Genomic DNA, 25073 nt, shown 5'->3' with positions numbered 1-25073 from the left:
TGAAATAGGTTTGTTCTAAATGTTGGTGCTTACTTGCTAGTATATCCTGGATAAACAAACACACCACAATTTAATGAGCAGCATCTAAAATGGTTTTCAACGCTGATGTCCACATAATGATTTATGTATGAATTTAGATTCCACGTTTTGTAGAGTAAAGTCCATGTAACTCGACCATTTACATTTAGTATGAAGCACATGTGCACTTGGTACAAGTGTATGTATACGTAGAATAGTGTGTGTACATATGCATTATTAACCAGTTGCCTTGTTGTTGAAGATACTTAGAATAATCTTTAATGAGCTGTAAATACTTAGTGAAGTTGTACTTTTATGTCACTCAATGAAATGTGTCCTGCGTACATGTTGCCTTAACAAGGGTGTCTTGGAATGGTTCCACTCAAAAGGAATCACCACACATATTACGATGTTTATACCATTGTGACAGCAGATGAACAGTTCCTGTTTCGTAAAATATGGCCGGTGACGGATTCAGAAGCGCATTGGCAACTGTGCTTCCTTGACCGGCAGAAACGGACGTCCATACATGTCTTTCTTCAGGTCACCAAAGGTGTGAAAATCACGCAGAGAAAGGTTCTGGCAGAACGGAGCATGTTGCAGTGTTTCTCAACCGAATTGTTGAAGATCAGGCTTGGTCCGATTGGCAGTGTGGTGGGTTGCTTTGCCGTGCAACACGAGCATTCCGTCCGACAGTCCGAAGTCAAATGGAAAATCCTAGACTAGAAACATTCCACATCTTATGATATCACACCTACATCATACCTGCCTCCAAGATCATTTCCTCGGAGCAATGGACGCCGCAGCATTATGTATATGACATAATTAGTGGTGTGAGGTACCAACAGCTGATAGTGCCTTTTTGCGGTAAATATGGCAAAAAATTGCAGTCTCTCGATGTGATTGGCTGATGCATTCGAAGGCTATGCCCTAAAACACCACCTTTCTTTCATCAACAGTTTTGGAAAGGTGCATTAAACTCACCTAACATTCTGGAATAAGTTTCTTTAAATAGAAGCTATCGCCTACTTCATTCGAATGTCGGAATTACGAACGTCACTAAAAACAAAAGCTAAACGAAAAGTTACTGCACGTGTTAATGTTTTGGGCCAATTTTACTTGAAGTTATAAGAGTAACATAAAAAAATCTATAATTTGAACACAAGCAAGTAATGAGTAACGTGTATTTTACCAAAGAGTGGACCAAATATGCAAAAATAAGAGGTGGAGATGGTGAAGGATAGTAGTTATGTAAATTTCGATGTAACCTATATTTGTGTTTTTCGCTTGGTAAGGTGTTATCTTGCTGGAAGGTATAGCAATAATTTTGATCATAGGGGAATTGAGTTTTACTGAAGAAACATTTCGTTAAGCTCATCCCTTCAGGAAGATTTAACGAAATGTGCGGCATGTGTGAAGCCACCGTTAAGAAATAAATAAATTTTTCAATATTTTTAACTTTGCTTTAGGATACTGGTATGTTGAAAGATCGATATTAGGTGCTATAGAGAGATGTAATGGGAGTGAGCAAATGAATGTGTAAAATGGTTATGTTTGTATGCAAAACTCTTTGACATAAACGAATTACTTCATACCCAATTGTAAATTAACGATAAGGAAAATGTTATTGCCATTCAATGAAAAAATTGTAATGACTGTAACCACCTCAGGGCAAATTTTCACGGTTAATATGTTAATCAAATATACAGAATACCATGAGTGGTAGTACAAAGGGATCTACGTGACGAGAAGTTGAGGTGGACTTGGCGAGAGGAGCGCCAAGGGAAAAGACGGTGGAAAGAAAGGCAATTACGTGGAAGCCTTCACAGCATTTGTATCGGGCTGTGATAGGTCCTCTAAGGTGAGGCTTATTTGGTGCTAAAGTGCAACCAGATATTCGGACGGCACGGCTTTTATGCCCCAAAGTCGTCTCCAGTATGTATCAATTCGGAAACCAAGATTATCGGAATAATTTTATAATGAATGTCGGCCGACGCTCCGACGAGTAAAGATGGCTCCTGCTTGTAACGTACCTATCAAGAAGGATTCGATCACTGGGGACGTGAAGAGCCGACCGAAATTGTTGCACCAACAGTACTATGAGCCCGCCAGCACGCAACTCAGGGCAAGCTTTACTTTTATAGACTTGTTTGTTTGATCTCTAAACATGTAATGGGCTACACTCTACTTACTTTGAAATGCAAAAATAGAAGATTTGCAAACTTATTCTCCAAAATTTCGTGCCACAAGCCATCACCAGTCCTGTTTCCTGGTCATGTATGTTGTGTAATGAGAGTTTGAAAGTTAAATTGCGTGTTTGTTTAATAATTGAGTAAAAGGTGCAATAAGTAAATTCATTATTATTACGAACTGCTTCATGATAGAGAGAGGGAGACTTTCAATCTAAGTAATTGCTTTGGTTTGTAACACCATCTTTAAATGTGGTAGCTTTATTCAAAGAAATAAACTACAGTCCACTAAATAACATTAATTTTGCTATAAATTTAAATTTGCTTTGCTTGCTAATATATGATTAGCGTAACAAGTTTTTCAGAAGTAAAGATGGCTGCCACTTGGCCAGTCCCAATTTGCTTCCATGGAGTTTCGAAGTAAATTCATGTAAAAAAAAAAATACTGGCGTTGAAACGCAATGTCAACACTAAAAATAAGTAAAAGAAAAACGCTTAAAGATTTCAAAACTTCTCCATCAGAACTGGCCAACGAAGATAAAGTTTCAGGAATAGTATTTCTTACAGTGGTCCTAACTAAGGTAAGGTTAAGAGGCTGCTGTGGTGTGCTCCTTCGGTTTGGATGGATCTGATAGCAGGTAGGTCAGACATTGTACAATCCTGTGTGCCCCACCGATTTTGCACATCGAGCCCCTTCATCCACATTGTGCTTTGGGTAGAGGCCCGGGATAAATGATCGCCTTGCAGTAAAGTTAATTAGGTTACACCAGTCACAGGTTTTGTTAAGCATAGAAAGTTTATATATGCAGTAAGATTTTTCAGTATAAAGTTAACGTTGGGAGGGAGGGTGAATGGCTGTATTGCGACTTGAGAAAAGTAGCGGATCGCGGCCGCGGAGACACCGGTAACATTTTTTGCGCCAGTGTCCCAGTGTCCGCGAGGCGTCAGAGGAGGTTCGGCCGCTACCCGCTTCCAAAGCGCGTTCGCTTTCTTCCGGACGGCTGGCACTCAGCAGCAAACAACTAACGCTGGAATCTGCACTGAAAATGTAATTATTTAAACAAAATTAGTAGAAAGGAAGATGTAAACACAGACGTACTTAGTTAAATGTTTTTTTTTTAACTACGTTTCGCGAAGACAGTATGATACCGTGCGATTTAGTACGAGAATTATTTAATACTACGAATCGGTCACACGTGGAATCCGCGGGTTTGGTCACATGACGACGGCCATCTTTGTGTCGGCGCTACTGCTGACAGTGTGTGTCTTATCTTTACGGACTTTCAGCGAAAGCGGAACTATTAAATTCGTTTCCATCGTGCTAGCTTATTGCAGTTTTGTCTTGAAAGTGGCAAGGTGCGCTTCTGCAGAAATATTAGAGGTTGACAACGATGTCTTCCGCCAGTATTTCTGGTTGTTTTTAGAAGATTGTATACGCCGGGATACGCTATGGTCTGATACTGCATTCATTTGACGAATGGAGAAGATAGAAAAATTGCAGCGAATGAAAATGGCGAAAGTGAACGCGGACTTCTATGGTAGCCGAGTTGGAGTGGATGTAAAATATAGACTGGCAATGGCAAGACAAGTGTCTTCGAAGGAGAGAAATATGGTAACATCAGATATAAATTAAAGTGTATGACAACTTATCTGAAAGTATTTGTTCGCAGTGTAGACGTATATGGAAGTGAAACATGGACAATAAAGAGTTTAGACAAGCAGGTATGAGAAACCTTTAAAATGAGGTGCAACAGAATAATGCTGAAGATAAGATTGCTACGTGCCCTAACAAATAAGAAGGCACTGAACAGAATTTTGGAGAAATGTAAATTGTGGGCTGAACCTGACTAGATAAAGGGATCAGTTAAAACGTCACATTCTAAGACTTAAAGAGGCTTGGAGAGGTCCTTCCAACCATAACGCAAACAACAACAACTCCCACTTTGCAACATTCTTGTTTTCTAGCCATTTGTAATTTCAGTAATTGTTAATACATACTCTTGGCTGCTAACTTAATTAATCAATATACAGGGTGATGAATAAATGCCAACATGCGAATTTTTAACCAGAGCCGAATCAAAAATTTATCTCTCAAATTAAGACCATGTGCATTTAGGAAACACATATTTCGTGAAAGCTGGGAGATATGAACGCTGTCACATCGTGTAGGGCATCGGAATGTAAAGAGAACTGTGTGTCATTCCACATAACCGTGCCACACCGTGCAGGTCACTGAGTGGTCCAATGAGACATCAAACCTACAGCCTCATTCAGACATTGTTCAAATCCTCGTCGGGTTTCTTTTTCATATTTTGGATTCACGATCCCTAGCTATTCCCGTTTGTATATTGGGAATCATTTCAACACAGGACAATGGCCTATAAAGTGCTCGTGACATATGGCGTGAGAGGTGGATCCATTAACCTGAGTGTATGAGTCTACTGACTGCATAGTGGACAACCATGGCTACTGCTGTCAATTTTACGTAGGGCAGCTTCCCGATGAAACGCACAAAAGATATACATCGTTTTTGATGCTGAGTGTTTCGAATCAAAAGGCTGCTGTTTCTCGTGCTAATGCTACACAGTTCCACAGAAGACGCCATCTAGATGAAAATAGTTTTCGTCACCTGAAGCACAGCCTTCTGGGAAACAGGTAACCTTAGTATAATGTTAATGCACAGTGATCGCCCAAGGACGAAACCTACTACACAAACAGATAACTGAATTCTCTAAACCATTCAACAACATCACCAAAATCAGTTCCCGATATGTGAAAAACTTGTTTTTGAAATGATGCACAATGATCTGTTTCTGTATCATAGCAAGCTAATTCAGCACCAGTGGCCAGAAGACCGAAATGGACGAGTATAGCTATATGAATGTATTCTGCACCATGTAAAGATATTGAACATTTTAAAAGTAACGTGGGATAGTCTGAGAGTCTCCCTTCACTCTAGAAGTTATTTTCAACTCACAACAATCATTATTGATTGGAATACAACCTGCGTGTCACCTGTGAACGTGACATTTCACAACCGCCCTGTAGCGTTCAGGGGTTGCATAAGTCGGAACGACAGAGTGGTATGATTTGGTAGAGAGCGGGGACTTTCGCTAAGTGTGCAGATAAAAAACGGCAAATTTTTCGTTGACTTAAATGCATCGATGTTAAACAGCAGGCCTCCCACTGATTGCAGTGATGGCGCCACGTGGGGTTCATGCGTGGATCAGCACCAATACCAATGGTGGAACCTGCTGCATCGGCGTCCGGCCACCCTACGTTGCAGACGTAGCGCTCCTACTCACGTCACGGCTAAGGGGTCGCCGCGCATATAGGCTGCATAGGTAGCCTGGGACGTGGGTGGCGACTCCCTCAAACGCAACTTGTGGACCCCACTTACAGCGCCGAAGGGAAAACTTCTTTCAGCCATTGTTGTAGTTAGCCATAGCAGCCAGGGCATATTCGTGAGTGACCGCAGACTGCTCTTCACCCGGGGGGTCGCTGGTTGGTGCCTCCGACTCGCCCCAGGCAATAGCAGCCCGCAGTCCGCCAGACAATGTCACCCAGAGAGCGGAGGCTAGCGGCCATCTCGCTGCTCGCGACGGTGCAGCTTCAGCCCGCCCCGCCGCAGCTATAGCGTGTCCGTACAGCAGAGCTTGGTAGTAGTTACAGCGGTCCGGTTGGCCGACGGAATTCATCACCAGAATGTCGTCGAGGTTTTCCTGAAACTTAATCAATCATTATTCACTCGCCTTCATGCTACACCACTGACGTATTTCTTCTGAAGGAAACAAGTGGAGCGCTCTTTAGTAGTTATAACGTCAGGTTCCCTCAACCCTCTTCGGGCACTACAAACAGTTCATTAGCTGCACTTCTATCTGCAATGTATCGGTTATTCACAGCATGTCAGTTCCCTGTGCTGCCCTGATTTCATCACACTTGTATACAATGCCCACCGTGCCTTACCTTCACTCTTATGTGCGACGTCGTAAACCAGCGTCCCCGAATCGTTTGCTATGTATCAACGTCACCCGCGAAAGGAATCTTATGTGACATTCGATTAGTAACTATTACCTTCCAGCCATAGGTGCGAGAAATTCAGAAGAATTCTGAAAATACCACCCAGTACATGGCTTGTGTTCGTGGCGCAGCAACATAAATCTACAGGCTAGAATCATGAAAGAAGTTCTTTTGATCCCTTATCTATTACTGGACAATTTGCATATGCCCTTGCATCTTTCGTTCCTTTGCATATACGTTACACGATGCGTTTGTAAAGTTTCTCTTGGTATTTAGTACATTATCTTACACTGCCACGCATTGGAATAGAAGAATCTCCAAGTAAATGGATCGGTCATGGATTTTCGATGTTCTCGACTCTACAATCTCCCGACATTAATCCACTGGAGCCTAATTTGGTGTGTGAGTGGAAGGGGGAGGGAAACTGGACAAAAGTTGATGCAGACGTGTTGTGTAGGTTCCAGCAACGTATGATACAGTTAGTTGCGAAATTTGCAAATGCAAGGTAGTTGAACGCCTTCCCGAAAGTGAAATTTGTTCATGTGTCAACGTACCAGCACTGTGAAGATAAGCTTGGACGATGGATGTCTAGAATGGAATTATAATGTGTAACGTAATATGCAATTTAGTGTCCCGTACGTATTGCATCTTTTGTACCTCATTGGATACCGACGATGTTATTGTGTGCACAATTATTCTCAAATGTATTTAATTAACTCATGGACAGAGTAAAACAGACGTTTTATATGTAAGAAGTTTATGTTATGTCTTAATGTATAAATAAAGACAGATAGAAAAAGATAGGATACCACAATTGGAGGTTTCAACTGGATACTGTTTGATGCTTTAACTAAAAAAGAATGTTTGGAGCAAACTCAACTTGAACATCTGTGTCTCCGATTCCCATGGCATTTTCTCGTCTCACCGAGCTAATGGGAGAGCTCCACCTCAGCCCAGAATTAGTGCTACTTGTTCTTAGCCCCGCTGCGTGCAGTAACAGCATTACCAGAGCCTCATTTTCTGAAAAGCATTTCTGTTAACCAGCGAGTCGGACTAAGGTTAGGTAGATACACTTTTGTCTTGAACTGGGATGAGAAATCAAATGTCTTCCGTGACGTGCGGCGTTTTTTCTTAATCCTGTGCACTGTTGTCTACTCCTATCAAGCAAATTATGTGTTTAGTGGCCATTTGGGATATACATTTCATTTTAGTACTGAGCAGAATAAATTTATGATTAATGTATGGTTTCCTTAATGTAACTGATAAAGATTTTCTTACCTGTCTCGATTCATCTTACTGTTTTTTGGTATAACACTATTTTGTAGCATTCGTTTTGCATCATGCTTTTTTTTGGATATCTGATGTTACCCAAGAAAATATGAAAGATAGTATTGATAAGACGGGATGTATGCCTCCGAGTTTTTCATTGTGTTAACAATGCAGGTTACCCCATTACGCGTCCTGCATATTACTCGGTCGTCTTTCACGATTCCATAACGCAATTGCAGATCTCTGCCGATCGAGGGCTACGTACTATAGCGTGTGACATGGCGGTGTGTTACGTAACTGTGACAGAGCTCGAGATACTGCTTGTTGTATTCCTTCAAGAAACTGAAAAGACGAATCGAAGAGTTCTTGCACAGATAGAGCTACCTTTCCTTCATCACGACAACGACACAGCATGTACATGCGACATGTGTAACAACCCGACACCTTGTATACGAGGTAACAGATCATCTTCCACACACCCCGACTATACCCCATCCAACCGTCATCTTTTTCCAAAACTAGATAAAAACTTTTAGAGGGTTTCACTTTGATAGTGATGAAGCGGAGTAAGTAGAAGTAATGTTGTGGCCCCTTCGACAAAATCAAACATTCTACAGTGTGGGTATCAAGAAACTGTTCTCTTGTTTGGATAAACATAGTGACAGGAAGAATGAGGATGTAGAGTGTTAATAAAGTTTATTTTATTTAAAAAGCTTTATAAGTTTTCACATATAAAAATTCGAAGGCATTACTTTTCGGCACGCACCTTTAATTCCGCTTCAATCGACAAGATCTAGTAACTGAGACGGTACACGGTTACTTTTACCACTTCGACAATGCGAACACGCATCTTGGCGCGATATTTCAAATATCTTGCAATAAATTTATATAGAACCGTGAGATATGACACCACTTACTCTGGATTACAAATTTTTCGCCGGCCGAAGTGGCCGTGCGGTTAAAGGCGCTGCAGTCTGGAACCGCAAGACCGCTACGGTCGCAGGTTCGAATCCTGCCTCGGGCATGGATGTGTGTGATGTCCTTAGGGTAGTTAGCTTTAACTACTTCTAAGTTCTAGGGGACTAATGACCTCAGCAGTTGAGTCCCATAGTGCTCAGAGCCATTTGAACCTTTAATTACAAATTTTTCACTTATTTCCGAGGCCAGGTAAGGCCCAGCCGTGGCGTCAGTCGTGAGTCTTTGCTGTGGCCGCCGGTGTCCTCGTGGCAGTCAGTGCGTTAAGGTTGGAAGTGGACATTGGGAATATAGGGCGTCAGCGTGGGTAACGGATGAAATGCATTTGATGTTATTAATAACAAGCCGTAGTTTGTCAGAATTTACGTGAACCTGTAGGTTTAATATAACAGTTGACTTCATGAAACTACACATATATTGCGTCGGCATACAACTGTTATAGAAACAACAGAAACATGAAAAGAATACAAATGCAATATTTTTAACTCTAATCTTTACAGAAATGATATTTACTGCATGTCGTGAATTAACCAGAAACTGACACAGAATAGGATGTGTAGATTCGACGGGTTATTTTTAAGTATAAGAGTCAAGTTCTGACACTCTTCCAGTTTCTTGGCTCCTCTGGAAACAGCAGATGTCGTCAGTGAGCAGTCCAGCTATTTATTCTCCACTCCCTCGCAGACGATTCAATCTGAGCCAACTGATTTGCAATACTCCTAGTTCCTGGGACAATCTGACAGGTATGGTTTGCATTGACTCTTTGGTTTAACCACGTAAACTGCAATGAAGGGAAATGCGCTTTAGTAAAGATAGGAAGTACAAAAATAAGATAGCAGTTTAGTTTTATTAGTGATAGAACAACGGTAAGTCTTCACCTTTTTTACATAGCACGAATTTCACTGTCAGCATTGTGACAAGATTATGTTACGGTCGTGTATCAGAGATAATGTGGGGTCACACAGTGTGCTATGTTACTGGGTTCCTATTCTTACTGGTACTATAGCAGTCCGTTGGAAGATTGACGACGCGAATAAACCTGACTTATAGCTTATTTCGATAGTTTAAGGATGTCACTAGAACCACGTTCCTCTAGAAGGGTAATGCTCCTGGCGTGGGAAGCATTCAGTGAGCAACACATGTATCCTGTGACGAGGTAAATGACGATAAACTGAGGGAGCTAGGTTTCGTTAGCTGGGAACTGATCTGGCGATCTCTGAGTTTGTGTTTAGGGAATGTTCAGCACCCCGGTCCCCAGTAACCGTAAAACTTTGTCGTACGTGAGACCATCTTAACAGTAGAACTATCCAACGTGACTGGATGAAATACGTTTACTCTGTCCTTCGTGTACAGGTCAGGGACGGTATTCCGCAGTCCAAAAGTTTGCCCAACCCAAACGAACACCCTTTTGTTGCAAAAAGAAATAAAAAAACCAGTCATCTTGACAGTGATGACAGCTCCTGACAACAAAATTTACACTCTTGACAGTTTAATTATCAACAGTGCTATGTAAATATGTATGCTTATCATAAAGAAAGGACTGAATGAAAGAATACCATTTGATACGAAACAGAAAGAATCCAAGAAATTATTATTTACGAAGATTAAACCCCAGACTATAAATTAACCAAAGATAACATTTTTCCTAGAAGAGGGTTGTAGCCACATCGAGCTGTAAGTTTGCGGTGACTAGAATGTAACTCAGCAATATAGATGTTAACTTCATTTCTCTCTTGTACTCTTGCAATAGTAGTACGCATGTCAAGCGCTGATAGGTTATTTTAAAGACGATCTGAAGTTTAAAAGTTTTACGGTTGGAATTATTAGTCAGAAGTCGGACTGAAGTAAAATCATCTTTACCGTTTGGACAGATAAAGGGGATAGTTGATTGCTGATTTGTGATGGGACTTAGCCTTCGTGATACTTAATAGTCACCAACATCAAAGGACACAGATAAAGACTCATCGCTGACATAAATTCAATTATTAGACTTGAATTGACAACAGATAAACGGAATCACAAAGAATTTACAATTGCGCCGTACTGTCAGAAGCCATCGTCACAGTCAGAACTGCGGATGCTAAACGACGCAATCACCCTGTAGAAACACTGAATGAGTTAGGTACCTTTCTGCATCACTCAGAATGCCAAGATTGGAGAGCGCAAGATCACAAAAATGTTAATCGTTTTGAGAGAGACCAAACGTTTGTAGTGGTGAGACCTCCAGTTTTCCCCAAGTCTAGAAGATACACATTTTGTTAGAGTTTGAAAAATTATTCTCTTGATATTGCGCCAGTGTTACTTTTTACGATCCCTGTGAAGTTATGGACCTCAGCTTTGTGCAAGATGAGAGGCCACCTTCTGTTTATTAATCGTCCGCAATATTATTGCACGTGGGACTGGGGCATTTCGGTGGGCTCATCGCGAGTTTTAATCGTGATATTTTGCTAGGAATCGATGAGCAGTTTCCCAGTATAAGCACAGCTCTTCTGAAAGCTTCGATAGATGGTGCGTTTTCCTTAACCACTGTTCTTGATGAATGCAATGTATCAGCCTGCCTACAGCAGTGGCCATGAAAAGCCAAACTAAATAATGTCGTGGTTGTATAGTAACAAACTTACTATACATGTAGATTTTGCCGCTTGTTTTCTAGACATTTTCATCTAAAGATTCATTACTTAACTTTCATGTACTCTTGTACTAACCAACACGCGTGCTTGCACAGCTTCTAACGCAGTGGAAAACTTAACATCTACATCTACATCTACATTTATACGCCGCAAGCCACCCAACGGTGTGTGGCGGAGGGCACTTTACGTGCCACTGTCATTATCTCCCTTTCCTGTTCCAGTCGCGTATGGTTCGCGGGAAGAACGACTGTCTGAAAGCCTCTGTGCGCGCTCTAATCTCTCTAATTTTACATTCGTGATCTCCTCGGGAGGTATAAGTAGGGGGAAGCAATATATTCGATACCTCATCCAGAAACGCACCCTCTCGAAACCTGGCGAGCAAGCTACACCGCGATGCAGAGCGCCTCTCTTGCAGAGTCTGCCACCTGAGTTTGTTAAACATCTCCGTAACGCTATCACGGTTACCAAATAACCCTGTGACGAAACGCGCCGCTCTCCTTTGGATCTTCTCTATCTCCTCCGTCAACCCGATCTGGTACGGATCCCACACTGATGAGCAATACTCAAGTATAGGTCGAACGAGTGTTTTGTAAGCCACCTCCTTTGTTGATGGACTACATTTTCTAAGGACTCTCCCAATGAATCTCAACCTGGTACCCGCCTTACCAACAATTAATTTTATATGATCATTCCACTTCAAATCGTTCCGCACGCATACTCCCAGATATTTTACAGAAGTAACTGCTACCAGTGTTTGTTCCGCTATCATATAATCATACAATAAAGGATCCTTCTTTCTATGTATTCGCAATACATTACATTTGTCTATGTTAAGGGTCAGTTGCCACTCCCTGCACCAAGTGCCTATCCGCTGCAGATCTTCCTGCATTTCGCTACAATTTTCTAATGCTGCAACTTCTCTGTATACTACAGCATCATCCGCGAAAAGCCTAATGGAACTTCCGACACTATCTATTAGGTCATTTATATATATTGTGAAAAGCAATGGTCCCATAACACTCCCCTGTGGCACGCCAGAGGTTACTTTAATGTCTGTAGACGTCTCTCCGTTGATAACAACATGCTGTGTTCAGTTTGCTAAAAACTCTTCAATCCAGCCACAAAGCTGGTCTGATATTCCGTAGGCTCTTACTTTGTTTATCAGGCGACAGTGCGGAACTGTATCGAACGCCTTCCGGAAGTCAAGAAAAATAGCATCTACCTGGGAGCCTGTATCTAATATTTTCTGGGTCTCATGAACAAATAAAGCGAGTTGGGTTTCACACGATCGCTGTTTCCGGAATCCATGTTGATTCCTACATAGTAGATTCTGAGTTTCCAAAAACGACATGATACTCGAGCAAAACACATGTTCTAAAATTCTACAACATATCGACGCCAGAGATATAGGTCTATAGTTTTGCGCATCTGCTCGACGACCCTTCTTGAAGACTGGGACTACCTGTGCTCTTTTCCAATCATTTGGAACCTTCTGTTCCTCTAGAGACTTTCGGTACACGGCTGTTAGAAGGGGGGCAAGTTCTTTCGCGTACTCTGTGTAGACTCGAATTGGTATCCCGTCAGGTCCAGTGGACATTCCTCTGTTGAGTGATTCCAGTTGCTTTTCTATTCCTTGGACACTTATTTCGATGTCAGCCATTTTTTCGTTGGTGCGAGGATTTAGAGAAGGAACTGCAGTGCGGTCTTCCTCTGTGAAACAGCTTTGGAAAAAGGTGTTTAGTATTTGAGCTTTACGCTTGTCATCCTCTGTTTCAATGCCATCATCATCCCGGAGTGTCTGGACATGATGTTTCGAGCCACTTACTGATTTAACGTAAGACCAGAACTTCCTAGGATTTTCTGTCAAGTCGGTACCTAGTATTTTACTTTCGAATTCACTGAACGCTTCACGCATAGCCCTCCTTACGCTAACTTTGACATCGTTTAGCTTCTGTTTGTCTGAGAGGTTTTGGCTGCGTTTAAACTTGGAGTGAAGCTCTCTTTGCTTTCGCAGTAGTTTCCTAACTTTGTTGTTGTACCACGGTGGGTTTTTCCCGTCCCTCACAGTTTTACTCGGCACGTACCTGTCTAAAACGCATTTTACGATTGCCTTGAACTTTTTCCATAAACACTCAACATTGTCAGTGTCGGAACAGATATTTTCGTTTTGATCTGTTAGGTAGTCTGAAATCTGCCTTCTATTACTCTTGCTAAACAGATAAACCTTCCTCCCTTTTTTTATATTCCTATTAACTTCCATATTCAGGGATGCTGCAACGGCCTTATGATCACTGATTCCCTGTTCTGCACTTACAGAGTCGAAAAGTTCGGGTCTGTTTGTTATCAGTAGGTCCAAGATGTTATCTCCACGAGTCGGTTCTCTGTTTAATTGCTCGAGGTAATTTTCGGATGTGCACTCAGTATAATGTCACTCGATGCTCTGTCCCTACCACCCGTCCTAAACATCTGAGTGTCCCAGTCTATATCTGGTAAATTGAAATCTCCACCTAAGACCATAACATGCTGAGAAAATTTATGTGAAATGTATTCCAAATTTTCTCTCAGTTGTTCTGCCACTAATGCTGCTGAGTCGGGGGGTCGGTAAAAGGAGCCAATTATTAAGCTAGCTCGGCTGTTGAGTGTAACCTCCACCCATAATAATTCACAGGAACTATCCACTTCTACTTCACTACAGGATAAACTACTACTAACAGCGACGAACACTCCACCACCGGTTGCATGCAATCTATCCTTTCTAAACACCGTCTGTGCCTTTGTAAAAATTTCGACAGAATTTATCTCTGGCTTCAGCCAGCTTTCTGTACCTATAACGATTTCAGCTTCGGTGCTTTCTATCAGCGCTTGAAGTTCCGGTACTTTACCAACGCAGCTTCGACAGTTTACAATTACAATACCGATTGCTGCTTGGTCCCCGCATGTCCTGACTTTGCCCCGCACCCGTTGAGGCTGTTGCCCTTTCTGCACTTGCCCGAGGCCATCTAACCTAAAAAACCGCCCAGCCCACGCCACACAACCCCTGCTACCCGTGTAGCCGCTTGTTGCGTGTAGTGGACTCCTGACCCATCCAGCGGAACCCGAAACCCCACCACCCTATGGCGCAAGTCGAGGAATCTGCAGCCCACACGGTCGCAGAACCGTCTCAGCCTCTGATTCAGACCCTCCACTCGGCTCTGTACCAAAGGTCCGCAGTCAGTCCTGTCGACGATGCTGCAGATGGTGAGCTCTGCTTTCATCCCGCTAGCGAGACTGGCAGTCTTCACCAAATCAGATAGCCGCCGGAAGCCAGAGAGGATTTCCTCCGATCCATAGCGACACACATCATTGGTGCCGACATGAGCGACCACCTGCAGATGGGTGCACCCTGTACCTTTCATGGCATCCGGAAGGACCCTTTCCACATCTGGAATGACTCCCCCCGGGATGCACACGGAGTGCACTTTGGTTTTCTTCCCCTCCCTTGCTGTCATATCCCTAAGGGGCCCCATTACGCACCTGACGTTGGAGCTCCCAACTACCAGTAAGCCCACCCTCTGCGACTGCCCGGATCTTGCAGACTGAGGGGCAACCTCTGGAACAGGACAAGCAGCCATGTCAGGCCGAAAATCAATATCAGCCTGAGACAGAGCCTGAAACCGGTTCGTCAGACAAACTGGAGAGGCCTTCCGTTCAGCCCTCCGGAATGTCTTTCGCCCCCTGCCACACCTTGAGACGACCTCCCACTCTACCACAGGTGAGGGATCAGCCTCAATGAGGGCAGTATCCCGGGCTACCACAGTCGTAGTCCGATCGGGGGATGCGTGGGACGAGCTGGCCGTCCCCGACAAACCCCCATCCGGACCCCCACAGTGATGCCCATTGGCAACAGCCTCAAGCTGTGTGACGGAAGCCAACACTGCCTGAAGCTGGGAGCGAAGGGATGCCAACTCAGCCTGCATCCGAACACAGCAGTTGCAGTTCCTATCCATGCTAAAAACTGTTGTGCAAAAAAAGTCTGAACTAATCTACAGAGAGCGCAAACAATACAACACAAAATTGAAACGGTTATTAAACTACAAGATTGCCTAGTAAATGCAGTAATGCTGCCACTTGTGCACTGCTGACACACTGCTCAGCGGCGGAAGGAGACTACGCGATTTAACACTATTCGAGTACTAAAACGCAATGCTACAACTCTCAAATATTATAATACGCCCGAAATTTATGAATTAAACAATGCAAGTATTAAAAACACGCAAAGAAATTAAGAATTAAACTATGTAACAAATGAGTGAGCTAGGAGTATACGACTTCCTGCTGCAGCTGCTTATCCAACGGCGGCAGGGAGTACACTGACTGTGACCAACCGACACTGGCCGTTCAAAACAAAAACAGATGACAGACGACTACGCGAATTTACACTATTCAGGTACTAAAACGCAATGCTACAACTCTCAAATATTATAATACGCCCGAAATTTATGAATTAAACAATGCAAGTATCAAAAACACGCAAAGAAATTAAGAATTAAACTATGTAACAAAAGAATGAGCTATGAGTATACGACTTGCTGCTGCAGCTGCTTATCCAACGGCGGCAGGGAGTACACTCCAGTAATACTGCAACCCCACATCTACTTCTTTCGCGATATTTTGGTTCTGGCCTAAGTAACGTGCTTTTTTCAGGTTCTTTTTTCAACCATCAATGACTACTGATTAAAATGTGTGGTATGCTGCTATTTACCATATAAATGCCCGATATTTGGGAAATTTTGTAATGGTTATACGGTTGATTGTTAGTACAGTGTGTCATCGCCTATAAGTAGCATATATTTCGGTCCGATATTTCATTGTAGATGTCTCACTAAGACAGTGATTGAGTCTGTGCCCTACTTTAATGCCAACATGATGTTTCCGATAAGATATAGTCCAGTACTTTCACTTATCATTGCCCAGTTCACCTAATTCGTCCCTATGTCAACGCGTCGTTATATTTTTAACATCTTTAAACTTACAAGACTATTTCTACTTGTTCCTAAGCGTATGACGGGTATTATTTATACACACTAATCCAGTTATCGGCCTTCTACAGGGTATGAAGAAAAGTGTACGTTGCCTATCGGTTTATAGTGTTAAGCTTAGTATAGGTGTGTGTACTTCACTACCAACACATTCACGGACCGCGGCACTCGTGGCAACTTCCGTCGCCTGTTAAAATATCTTTTCGTAAAATGTTGAAACTATGGCCCATTACGTACTTCATGTCGCGTTACACGACATAATCCTCCTAAAAGAATTCAAGGGTGTGTAGTGAAAAACATGCAGCAGTTTTAAGGGGCAAGAATATTACTATAAAAGGTGGACTAAATATGCGCAGCAAATTGCTCTGAATGGTTTTGGTGGAGAATCATGAAGAGTTACAATTTCGTAATTTCGGTGAGGCAAGGGTAGCCACTGTTCCTTGATGATTTGATTTCACTGATATTTTCACTTTCGCTGTGGGACCATTCGCGAATTTTAATGCTGAACAAACTGGTTTTATCATGTCAATTTTGAACAGAAATCGGTTCTGTTTAAAGTAACTTACCTTTCGGTAGTTCGTTGTAGCAAGAATACAGCTTCAACGAATTAGCATACAAGTAGAACTTGTTGTCTGCTGCGACACAAATGGTATCATCGTCATATTCCGTGATGGACGACCTCCCCAGAAATCTATTCTCAGCTGTGATATTTCCGGTGCCTAGATTCTCATTCCCGATGTTGGCGGTGGTCGACTCTTCTGGTTGTCCGTGGACCTCCGCCACTGCTACCAGTGCTGTAAAAGTCAGTGAACGTAATTACAGATGGCTATTTCGTCTAATGGATGTTAATGAAACTCTCCCACTTAGCACTGCAACACTACTGTATGCTATATATGTGTTACTTGAACAGTCCGCTTGTCCGAGGAAATAAAAAAGAACGAATCATCAGTGACATGCACGCTATGCTCATGTCGAACAAGTTCTCGTAATTAATTTCGTGTTCCAATATACAATTACAGTGGTCTGTCAAGTTCTTGTTGGTTTGATACTATCTCATAATTAAATTGACAATATTAGTTCTTTCCTCACTTATATTTGGGAAGGTTTGCCTTTTTAGTAAGGCTATGCCACACTATAGGCTAGCCAGATATTTGGCTGATAAAGTTAGGTTCTTCATTGGTTTTGACATCAGACAGCCCGCTCTATCCTTAGTAGTAAAGAATAAAAAGGTATTGCAGAATCTTGAAGCCTTCCTCGTTACGATCATGTAGCTGGGGTTTTACTGAAAAGCACACATATCTCCAAGTGGACGGCTCTGTAAAGTCTTTTGCTCCTCATCAAGATAATGAATTTAACCTATTAAAATATTGTCCCTGTTCCGTCCTCTGAAAATCACGTGATAGAGAAGATTAATAGGTACCATTAGTATTTGTTTGTTTTTCTGTTACATTCAAACTAAATTTAGAGGCAAAGAAGTGACAGCCTTGCATGGAGCGTCTCACATAACTTCTTGTGATGTTCCGGATATTGTACGATGGGAGACATCAGAGTCATTTCACTATCTACGCAAGTCCAAGATACTAGTACATACACGGTTCTGTCACAGTAATGTGACAACCGCCTTTGTTCGACATCAAAGTGAGATAACCACTAAATGACGGTAGGGGTCGGTATTAACAGTGGAGGCTATGTAATGATCATCAGGGAACCGCGGGGGACAGTGCAACCGTTGTCATAATGCGGAAACGAAGCTATTTACCTGACGTCCAAAAGGGTATGATTATTGCCTTTCTGGCAAAGAGTCGATGCACACTTCAGTTTGTAAACTGTTCAAGTGTCACCCTGCTTAAAGTGAACTGTGCATGGTAAAACTGCACTATCGAAAACTGAGCGCATGACCAGTTGGGCAGCATTGACCACAGATGACAAAAGTGAAAGACAGCTGCGGAGATGTGTTCGGATGAACAGGCATGTAACAGTTGAGGGAAAGACGCCCCAGATGAACCAAGGGGCTACCAGCAGTGTCTGCTCAACGATTATCCCGCGAAAGTCGTTGTTTTCCGCTGTCCACAGTAGGTTCCAGATTCGTACGCTCTCGTCGACTGCTGTTCACCGGCGACGAAGGCTTCAATTTTCACTCCAATACCTGAACCGGACCTGCTTTGAGCGGCCGTTTTAGGCCAAAGACGTTTTATGCTCGATCGGGTATAAGGCGGGTGGCGTGTAGGGCGTGAAACGTCACAAGGCAAACAACCTGCAATGAGTGAGGGAGCGTTATGGTCTGAGGAATGTATTCGTGTCGGTGATTCTTCATAATGGAAGCCATAATCGATATAAACAAGTATGCGTTTGTGCATGAGGACCGTGTTTTTTTTTGTTTATGCTACTTATTGTTTAACATTGTTTTTTATGTGCCTGTTCGTACTTATCTTTACCTTTCTTTAATCCCTTTGTTAGTAGTTTGTTTAGTTAGTGACTTGTAGCGCATTTTTCGTTGCTGTTCATTATTGCGGTAGTACGTTTGTAAGTCCCTCTTATAGTTTTTACAGAAACATTTGAAATGTAACGCATGAGAAAATTTTTCAGCCAGCACACTGAAAAATGTCATAGAGGCAACGAAGAACGTGACATCTTACGTTACAGTTCAATGTGCACAAACAAACGTTGTGAATGGACTCAATCTCTGTATTTTGTAGGCGGTATGAAATGCGTAAGAAGATATTCTAAAAATGTTATCCTTGAATAGCAGAAATAATATACTATGATTTACATTTTCTGGTATTTTAATTGCAGTGAGGACGAAACAGACGACAGTATGGGAAAAATCGTAGAATTACACACACGCAGACAAATGATCGAAAACTTACGTTGCTTCCAACAACACTAAGGTGAAATAAAATTGCGAAAACTATTGTCAGCAAAACGTAACTGGTGCAGTAACTTTTTTTGTTGCATAAATGAAGCTGGCGTCCTCTTTTCACCATTCCTACAAGAGGTGTTGCGTGCGCATTCCAGTATGTATCACAGCTTAGCGTCATGGTTCTGTACTTCTCAAGTGTAAAAGGATTCCAAAACCAGTCACTCAAAACACATATAGCTATTAAATAGTAGAGCCATTTGATTAAATCTGGTGCCACAGGCAGGATTTGTGTGAGACTGCTCTGGGCAATTTCTCTGACAAATGCCATACGCTCATTTCATTTCATATCTGACAAGTACCTCTAGCATTTTAGTTACAGAAGCCACTCTCTTACATCTAACAGACTCAGAGTTCGCGTATCAGTTGTTATGAAAGAGAAGCTCAGTGATCATAGGGCAGTTACAAATTCAACGTCTTTTAGTGTCAATAGAATGTTACGGATATAGAAAGAATTCCACCTCAGAAAAAATATCAGGAATTTCACTACAGTATATTGCAGCTGTCAAGATCGAATATTCAGCTCCTTTTGTGACGAGGGTGTGAAACACAAAATGGTCAACTCTACGAGTATTTGCAAACTGCATTTTAGACCTGTATGTGCCGAGTAAGTTTGCAGTGGAATGCAGAAACCTGTCACGGTTCGAGTGATATGTTACTAAGTTTCTGTCAAAACATTAAGAGCTTCAATACACGTTTAAAGACTTCAGAGCCTTGTTAAAAGCAAAACCTGAAAGCAGCTATGATATTTAAATTAATCACTCACTAGCCGATTTGACCAAAAATCTTAACATGTATGGGTACCATATACACATCTACTTCACTTATTAAGTCACTCTTTGACTGTATTGACACCCTTTCGACAAATCTAGGAGAGAAGGACGAAGTACTGACTTCGCTTTTCCGAATCTGATTCACCACAGAATTAGATTTCGTTGAATTGTCTCAAAAGACCCAGCTAGTCGACATTGACATAACTGATCGAACAAGTAGAAACTAATACCGCTCAGTAGTGGAAATGTATCTGGGTCTAAGATAATGTCTTTAAGGTCCTATAAACAACTTTCTCCCGATCCAGCAGAAGTTAACCGTAGGTCGAAAGGGCGACAAAGCATACCGAATATCGGACCTAATTTATGATTTTATTCGGTAACTCACTGCAGAAATAGTTCAAAACAAAACTCTTAATGGCACAAAAGTGATTGTCGGAAAGATAGTTACAAAGGTACGACAGCGAGCTATGATATGGCTATAACTGTGCACACACTTTACGCAGTATAAAAGAAGTATCCCATAGTTTGGGTGGTGGTAGTTTGGACGAAAACATAAGCAAAATGTCCCGAAGACATGAGGTCTAAGATCATACTTTTAGAGCTGCGTGTACTTTGTAATAGTGTAAACCGTCTTCACAGTTCATTTCAAGTGATGCATATACGTTAATTCAAACAAAACAGATATGTATTTTGAACAGCTTATGAAAATCATTTACGTTGTCGTTTTTTCTCAGAAATTGACATAACATTGATGCCTACTGTTTCACAAAGAAAATATCAAACTCTATTTTAATCACCTCCTTTACAGATGGCTCACAAACCAGGTCTTATGTAATAGCTTGTAAAACTACGACACAGTGCAGCACGTATTTTCCAGATATTTGATTTCATATATTTAAAATCATTTTTCCAAGTGCATGTACTTGTGAAATTAATCATAAATGATATTTTATGAGACTGTAATATATGATGAAAGAATAAATAACAAATTATTATGTCAATTCGTTGTAGTAAATAGTCTGGAAATGACAATCGTGTTATATTTGTATGACACGGGTCATAAATTTCACGTAATAATAATATCGTTGGCGTAAGAACGCACGGAGGGATGAATTGCGAACAATCTGCGTTTTGGTACAGACATGTGTCTTGGGGCAGAAATGACAAATTGTGCTGGAATTGGTGTTATAATAAGGGGGAAGCTAAGATATAAGTGAGGGAGCACGTGTATGTGCGTAGTACATGAACGCAAGAAGGGTTTTAGAGTTAATGAAAAAAGCAGTGTGGCCCAAGTTTACTCAAGTTCATCGCTAATCAAACGAGCCTACTGTCTATACTGAATTTCATAAATAGCATTACATTGTACTGCAAGCAACTCATCGCAAAGCAAGGTACATCCAGTAGTTTCATAGTTGTGTTATACGCATGCCAGTATAATAGTAGCTTTCTTGGTTCAAAAAATAGCTCTGAACACTATGGGACTCAACATCAGAGGTCATCTGTCCCCTAGAACTTAGAACAGCTTAATCCTAAGTAACCTAAGGACATCACACACATCCATGCCCGAGGCAGTATTCGAACCCGCGACCGTAGCGGTCACGCGGTTCCGGACTGAAGTGCCTAGAACCGGTCGGCCATCCCGGCCGGCAGCTTTCTTGGGACATTAGATTGGTCTAGTCAAACCACCAACGTAGTCCTATCCTTTCATCATAACTTCCGAGAAAGTCTTAAGGGAAAAATATACGTAAAAAGATCCGTTAAATTGAGAACTAATTTTCAATCAAGTAGTCAATGTAGTACAAAGCTGTAGTAACTACGGTTCTTCATATGGTGCAGCACTGCTATGCCGACACAGACAATCAGTTGAAACGAAAAGTGATATAAGTGCAATACATGTTTGAGTGACAAGAGTATTCTGGTTATCTTGAAGCCAAAATAATTTTATGATTTTATGTAGTGTTCCGTAAATAACATATCTCTACGTAACATTAGTACTGGCAGTAGGTTGTTGCCTTGAAGGAAAGATTCTACGGCACTATTAGAATAGTATCTGATAAGGATATGGAATTAATTACTTATGGTCACGACTGAAGATTTTTTCAAAGAGACTGTTTTATCGTTATTTGCGTGACGCATTATAGTATCTATGAAGTGTTGCTAGTCGCTATTAAAATTTTTATTAAAATTATTTCATCACAGATTAACGTCTTTAGTGTTCATTTTACGCGTGTTTTTTACATCGAAGGTCGCGCAAGCGCATTTTGTTTATTTACCGCATTACTTTTGTTAAAGTATTTGCGAGAATTTATGTAATTATCTATTTACCAAAGGCAGCTCTCAATCGTTTTGGAGATGGATAACATTTTATTCTGATTTCTAAATTTATTCATACAACTTTGTGATACATAATCGCGGTTTCCTACAGTAGGACTGCCACTCGTAGTCATTCTTTTTTTTTACATTTATAAAGTTTTTTACACAGCAAATCCTCTCGCAGTAACGACTGGGTTGTAACTGTCTAAATAGTATCGGTAAGCGTCGATCTCACCATTAGATGCTTTGTTTCTATTTATTGTGCAACAGTTTTATGCACAGGTGAGTATATGTGAGTAGAGATGGGCAAACTGAAACACGTAAATGTTTCGAAACAAATGAAACAGTACAATGTAATGTTTCGATACGGTGTTTCGAAACAGTGAAACAGTTTGAGTTTTGTAATCTAATAAACCTACACATTTTATCATCTTGAATGTCTACTGTATAAGTATGTCCATATAAACACAAATGAGGTGCGAGAGCGCTAATCATATCGCAGAAAGTATGAAACTATCACTTAGGCGTCTTGGCAGTTTCGTATTTCCTGCAGTAAATGCGCTGCTTTTGTGTCATGTGACTGTCATACTTTTCAATTGGCTGAGGAAAGCCTTAGCTGAAGACAGGAGAACCACCACGAACGGAACTGGAGGTGGGAGCAAACTGCAGAAACAACAGATATGCTACTGGGATTCCCACATTCCATTAGTATGGCTAATATACCCATCCTGCTAATTTCCATGCACACAAAGGGAATCATTGTGGATAATAGACACAGTGACTATAGACTCACAAATAACGCCAAATAATTCGAATAAATAACAAAATATAACAGAAAAATAATTTTTGTGTTTCAAGGTGTTTCGAACCGTTACTATAAATTTACGATGCTTCCCGTTCACCATTACACTATCAGTGATATGTCAAACAGATTGCTTGCTATTATACCTACATCAAATTTATGTACATGTCTAATAACTGTCACTCTACGCCTTTTTTATTTAAATTGTTGTAGTCTTACTTGCGTTTCTTAATATGATTACTGTATATAAACAGAGAAGCGTATGTTATAAAAAAAGTGTAATTTAACTGAATGATTTTCACATATTTATTATTTTGAATGTGAATAATATGCGCTGTTTTATTGTCTGGTTAGTGTTTATAAAGCAGATGTAAAGCCATTTCGGAATAGGACAGTCAGCTAGAAACGAAGCTTTATTTTCGGATATCTTAAGCTTCATGCTATTGCTTATCAAAAGATTTCGACACTCTTGAAAGTGTTTCATGAAGTGGTATGTTGTGTTTCAGTACCTGTGCCGAGCCCGAATCTCGTCCGACACAGAGCGGAATGAAACATCACTGTTTCGATACAATTAGTCCGTTCCAGGCGCAGGTGGACTGAAACAGTCTTATTTTGAAACAACGATACAGTTTCTGTGTCTGGCTCGAGATCCGAGACAGGGGCGAAATGAAACACCACTGTTTCGAAACAGTGAACCATAGCCGTTCCGAAACACTGAAACAGTTCCAGGTATCGATACACTGTATCGAAACATAGAAACAGTGGCCAAGTCTATATGTGAGTATTATGTTACGATACAACAAGAATGTAATGTGGTCCAAGTGGTTTAACTGTTGGTTACTGCACTCTGCTGATGATTCGATATAACAAACAGCTTACAGTGGACGAGATAAGCTTCACAATAGCGAAGATTAACAAGTGCTCATTCGAAATAAAATATGCATTTTAAAGTCTCCTGGATTGTATTTCTTTTTTTTCGGCCAATAGACTATTTTTCTATTCATATAAATAGCTTTTCGCACGGATTAATATATGAGAAATTATGTAAAATGGGGGTAAGAAAAAAATGTTTAGTGTGAATGACAGATAATAAATTCTGCCAATACTTACCAGCAACAAGCAACAAAGCAGCCTTCATTGTACTCGACAAAAACTACTACTGCTCTCTGCGTTATATTTTCATTTATATATGTTTAAATACCCGATGGCATCATCGAATGTTATCGTTAAGTTCCCTCCTGATTTTCCGTTCCGTGAACTCTGGTTTCAGCAACTAGATGCAAATTGACTTTCCTTGTACTTGAAAAGATCTTTTATCGTTCGCTGTGACATACGTATTATCAGCATTACAACTACAGCATTCAATAAAACTGGTTACCATACTATAGGAACAGGCTGGAAAGGAATATTTTTTTCTCTCAATAAAGGCTATCTTTTAATTTCGTACGGCTCGAATGCTGATGAATGGAGGTGAACAGATGTCAGTGTCGTTTCTATCATTCACCGTCCGGTATGAAGAGCTTTACATTTTGAAGAGGAAACTCTTGTGCATAGAGGAACTTTAGTACCTAGATACTACAGTCTAGTTACCAATCTGAGAATCATACGAGGGAGTGTACTCTAGAGACTACGTGAGCAGTTTCCACCATCTTCTAAATTTTTTTATTATTCTTAGACGTAATGTTGTGTTTATGCAACATTTGTAATTTTTTCTAGATCTACACCTCTACGTCCTGTATAATACATTAAATCTATTTGAAATATGTGGTTAATTCTTTAGCTACAGACTGTAATGCAAAGTTATACAACTAACTTCTCGTGGATTAAATTTGGGAGCGCCATATCGTATGGGCACGTAAAATTCCCCTCCTTAAAAAATCTTTTTGCGTGTAAAGAGCAACAAACCGACGCCTTCTGTAGACACAAGCAGTCAAATGAAAGGCTAGACGAGCATTGTTTGTTAGGATTGAGTCTAGCAACACAATTCAAAACGGAAATAGCGTATATCTGTAATAACTCCAGAGAAACGGCACTTAACGACTCTTAGGAAAGACATCCTATATAAAGTACTGACGCTTTGGGATACTGCGTTGGTCGTGCGCCATAGTAAGTTATAAATTTAACACAAGACAATGTTGTGACTTGGAAA

General features: G+C 41.1%; 4 protein-coding genes across 6 annotated transcripts in view; 2 read left to right on the top strand and 2 right to left on the bottom strand.

Annotated features, from left to right (window-relative positions):
• The window catches only part of LOC126162269 (uncharacterized), a 299470-nt gene that overhangs the window by 94178 nt on the left and 180219 nt on the right, over positions 1-25073 (bottom strand). The gene's annotated exons all lie outside the window — the stretch shown is intronic.
• Positions 1-25073, top strand: part of LOC126162271 (uncharacterized) — a 199866-nt gene that overhangs the window by 158086 nt on the left and 16707 nt on the right. The gene's annotated exons all lie outside the window — the stretch shown is intronic.
• The window catches only part of LOC126162275 (uncharacterized), a 114924-nt gene that overhangs the window by 73614 nt on the left and 16237 nt on the right, over positions 1-25073 (top strand). The window lies entirely within an intron of this gene.
• On the bottom strand, positions 8869-24074 carry LOC126162272 (uncharacterized). Its single transcript, XM_049918672.1, has 3 exons — positions 24035-24074; positions 16686-16913; positions 8869-9252 (listed from the first exon to the last, which is right to left on the bottom strand). The coding sequence occupies exons 1-3, from the start codon at positions 24060-24062 to the stop codon at positions 9191-9193; spliced, it is 318 nt and encodes a 105-aa protein (XP_049774629.1). The 5' UTR covers positions 24063-24074; the 3' UTR covers positions 8869-9190.

Source organism: Schistocerca cancellata, chromosome 2, assembly GCF_023864275.1.
Source record: "Schistocerca cancellata isolate TAMUIC-IGC-003103 chromosome 2, iqSchCanc2.1, whole genome shotgun sequence".
In the NCBI taxonomy this organism is placed as follows: domain Eukaryota; kingdom Metazoa; phylum Arthropoda; class Insecta; order Orthoptera; family Acrididae; genus Schistocerca; species Schistocerca cancellata.
This window is presented reverse-complemented; position numbering and strand designations above follow the sequence as displayed.

Coding starts and splice junctions, on each gene's coding strand:
- LOC126162272 (XM_049918672.1), bottom strand. CDS start 24,062: ATGAAGGCTGCTTTGTTGCTTGTTGCTG. Junction 16,914..24,034: donor TGCTTTGTTGCTTGTTGCTG/GTAAGTATTGGC, acceptor TGACTTTTACAG/CACTGGTAGCAGTGGCGGAG. Junction 9,253..16,685: donor CTACAACGAACTACCGAAAG/GTAAGTTACTTT, acceptor CCTTCATTGCAG/TTTACGTGGTTAAACCAAAG.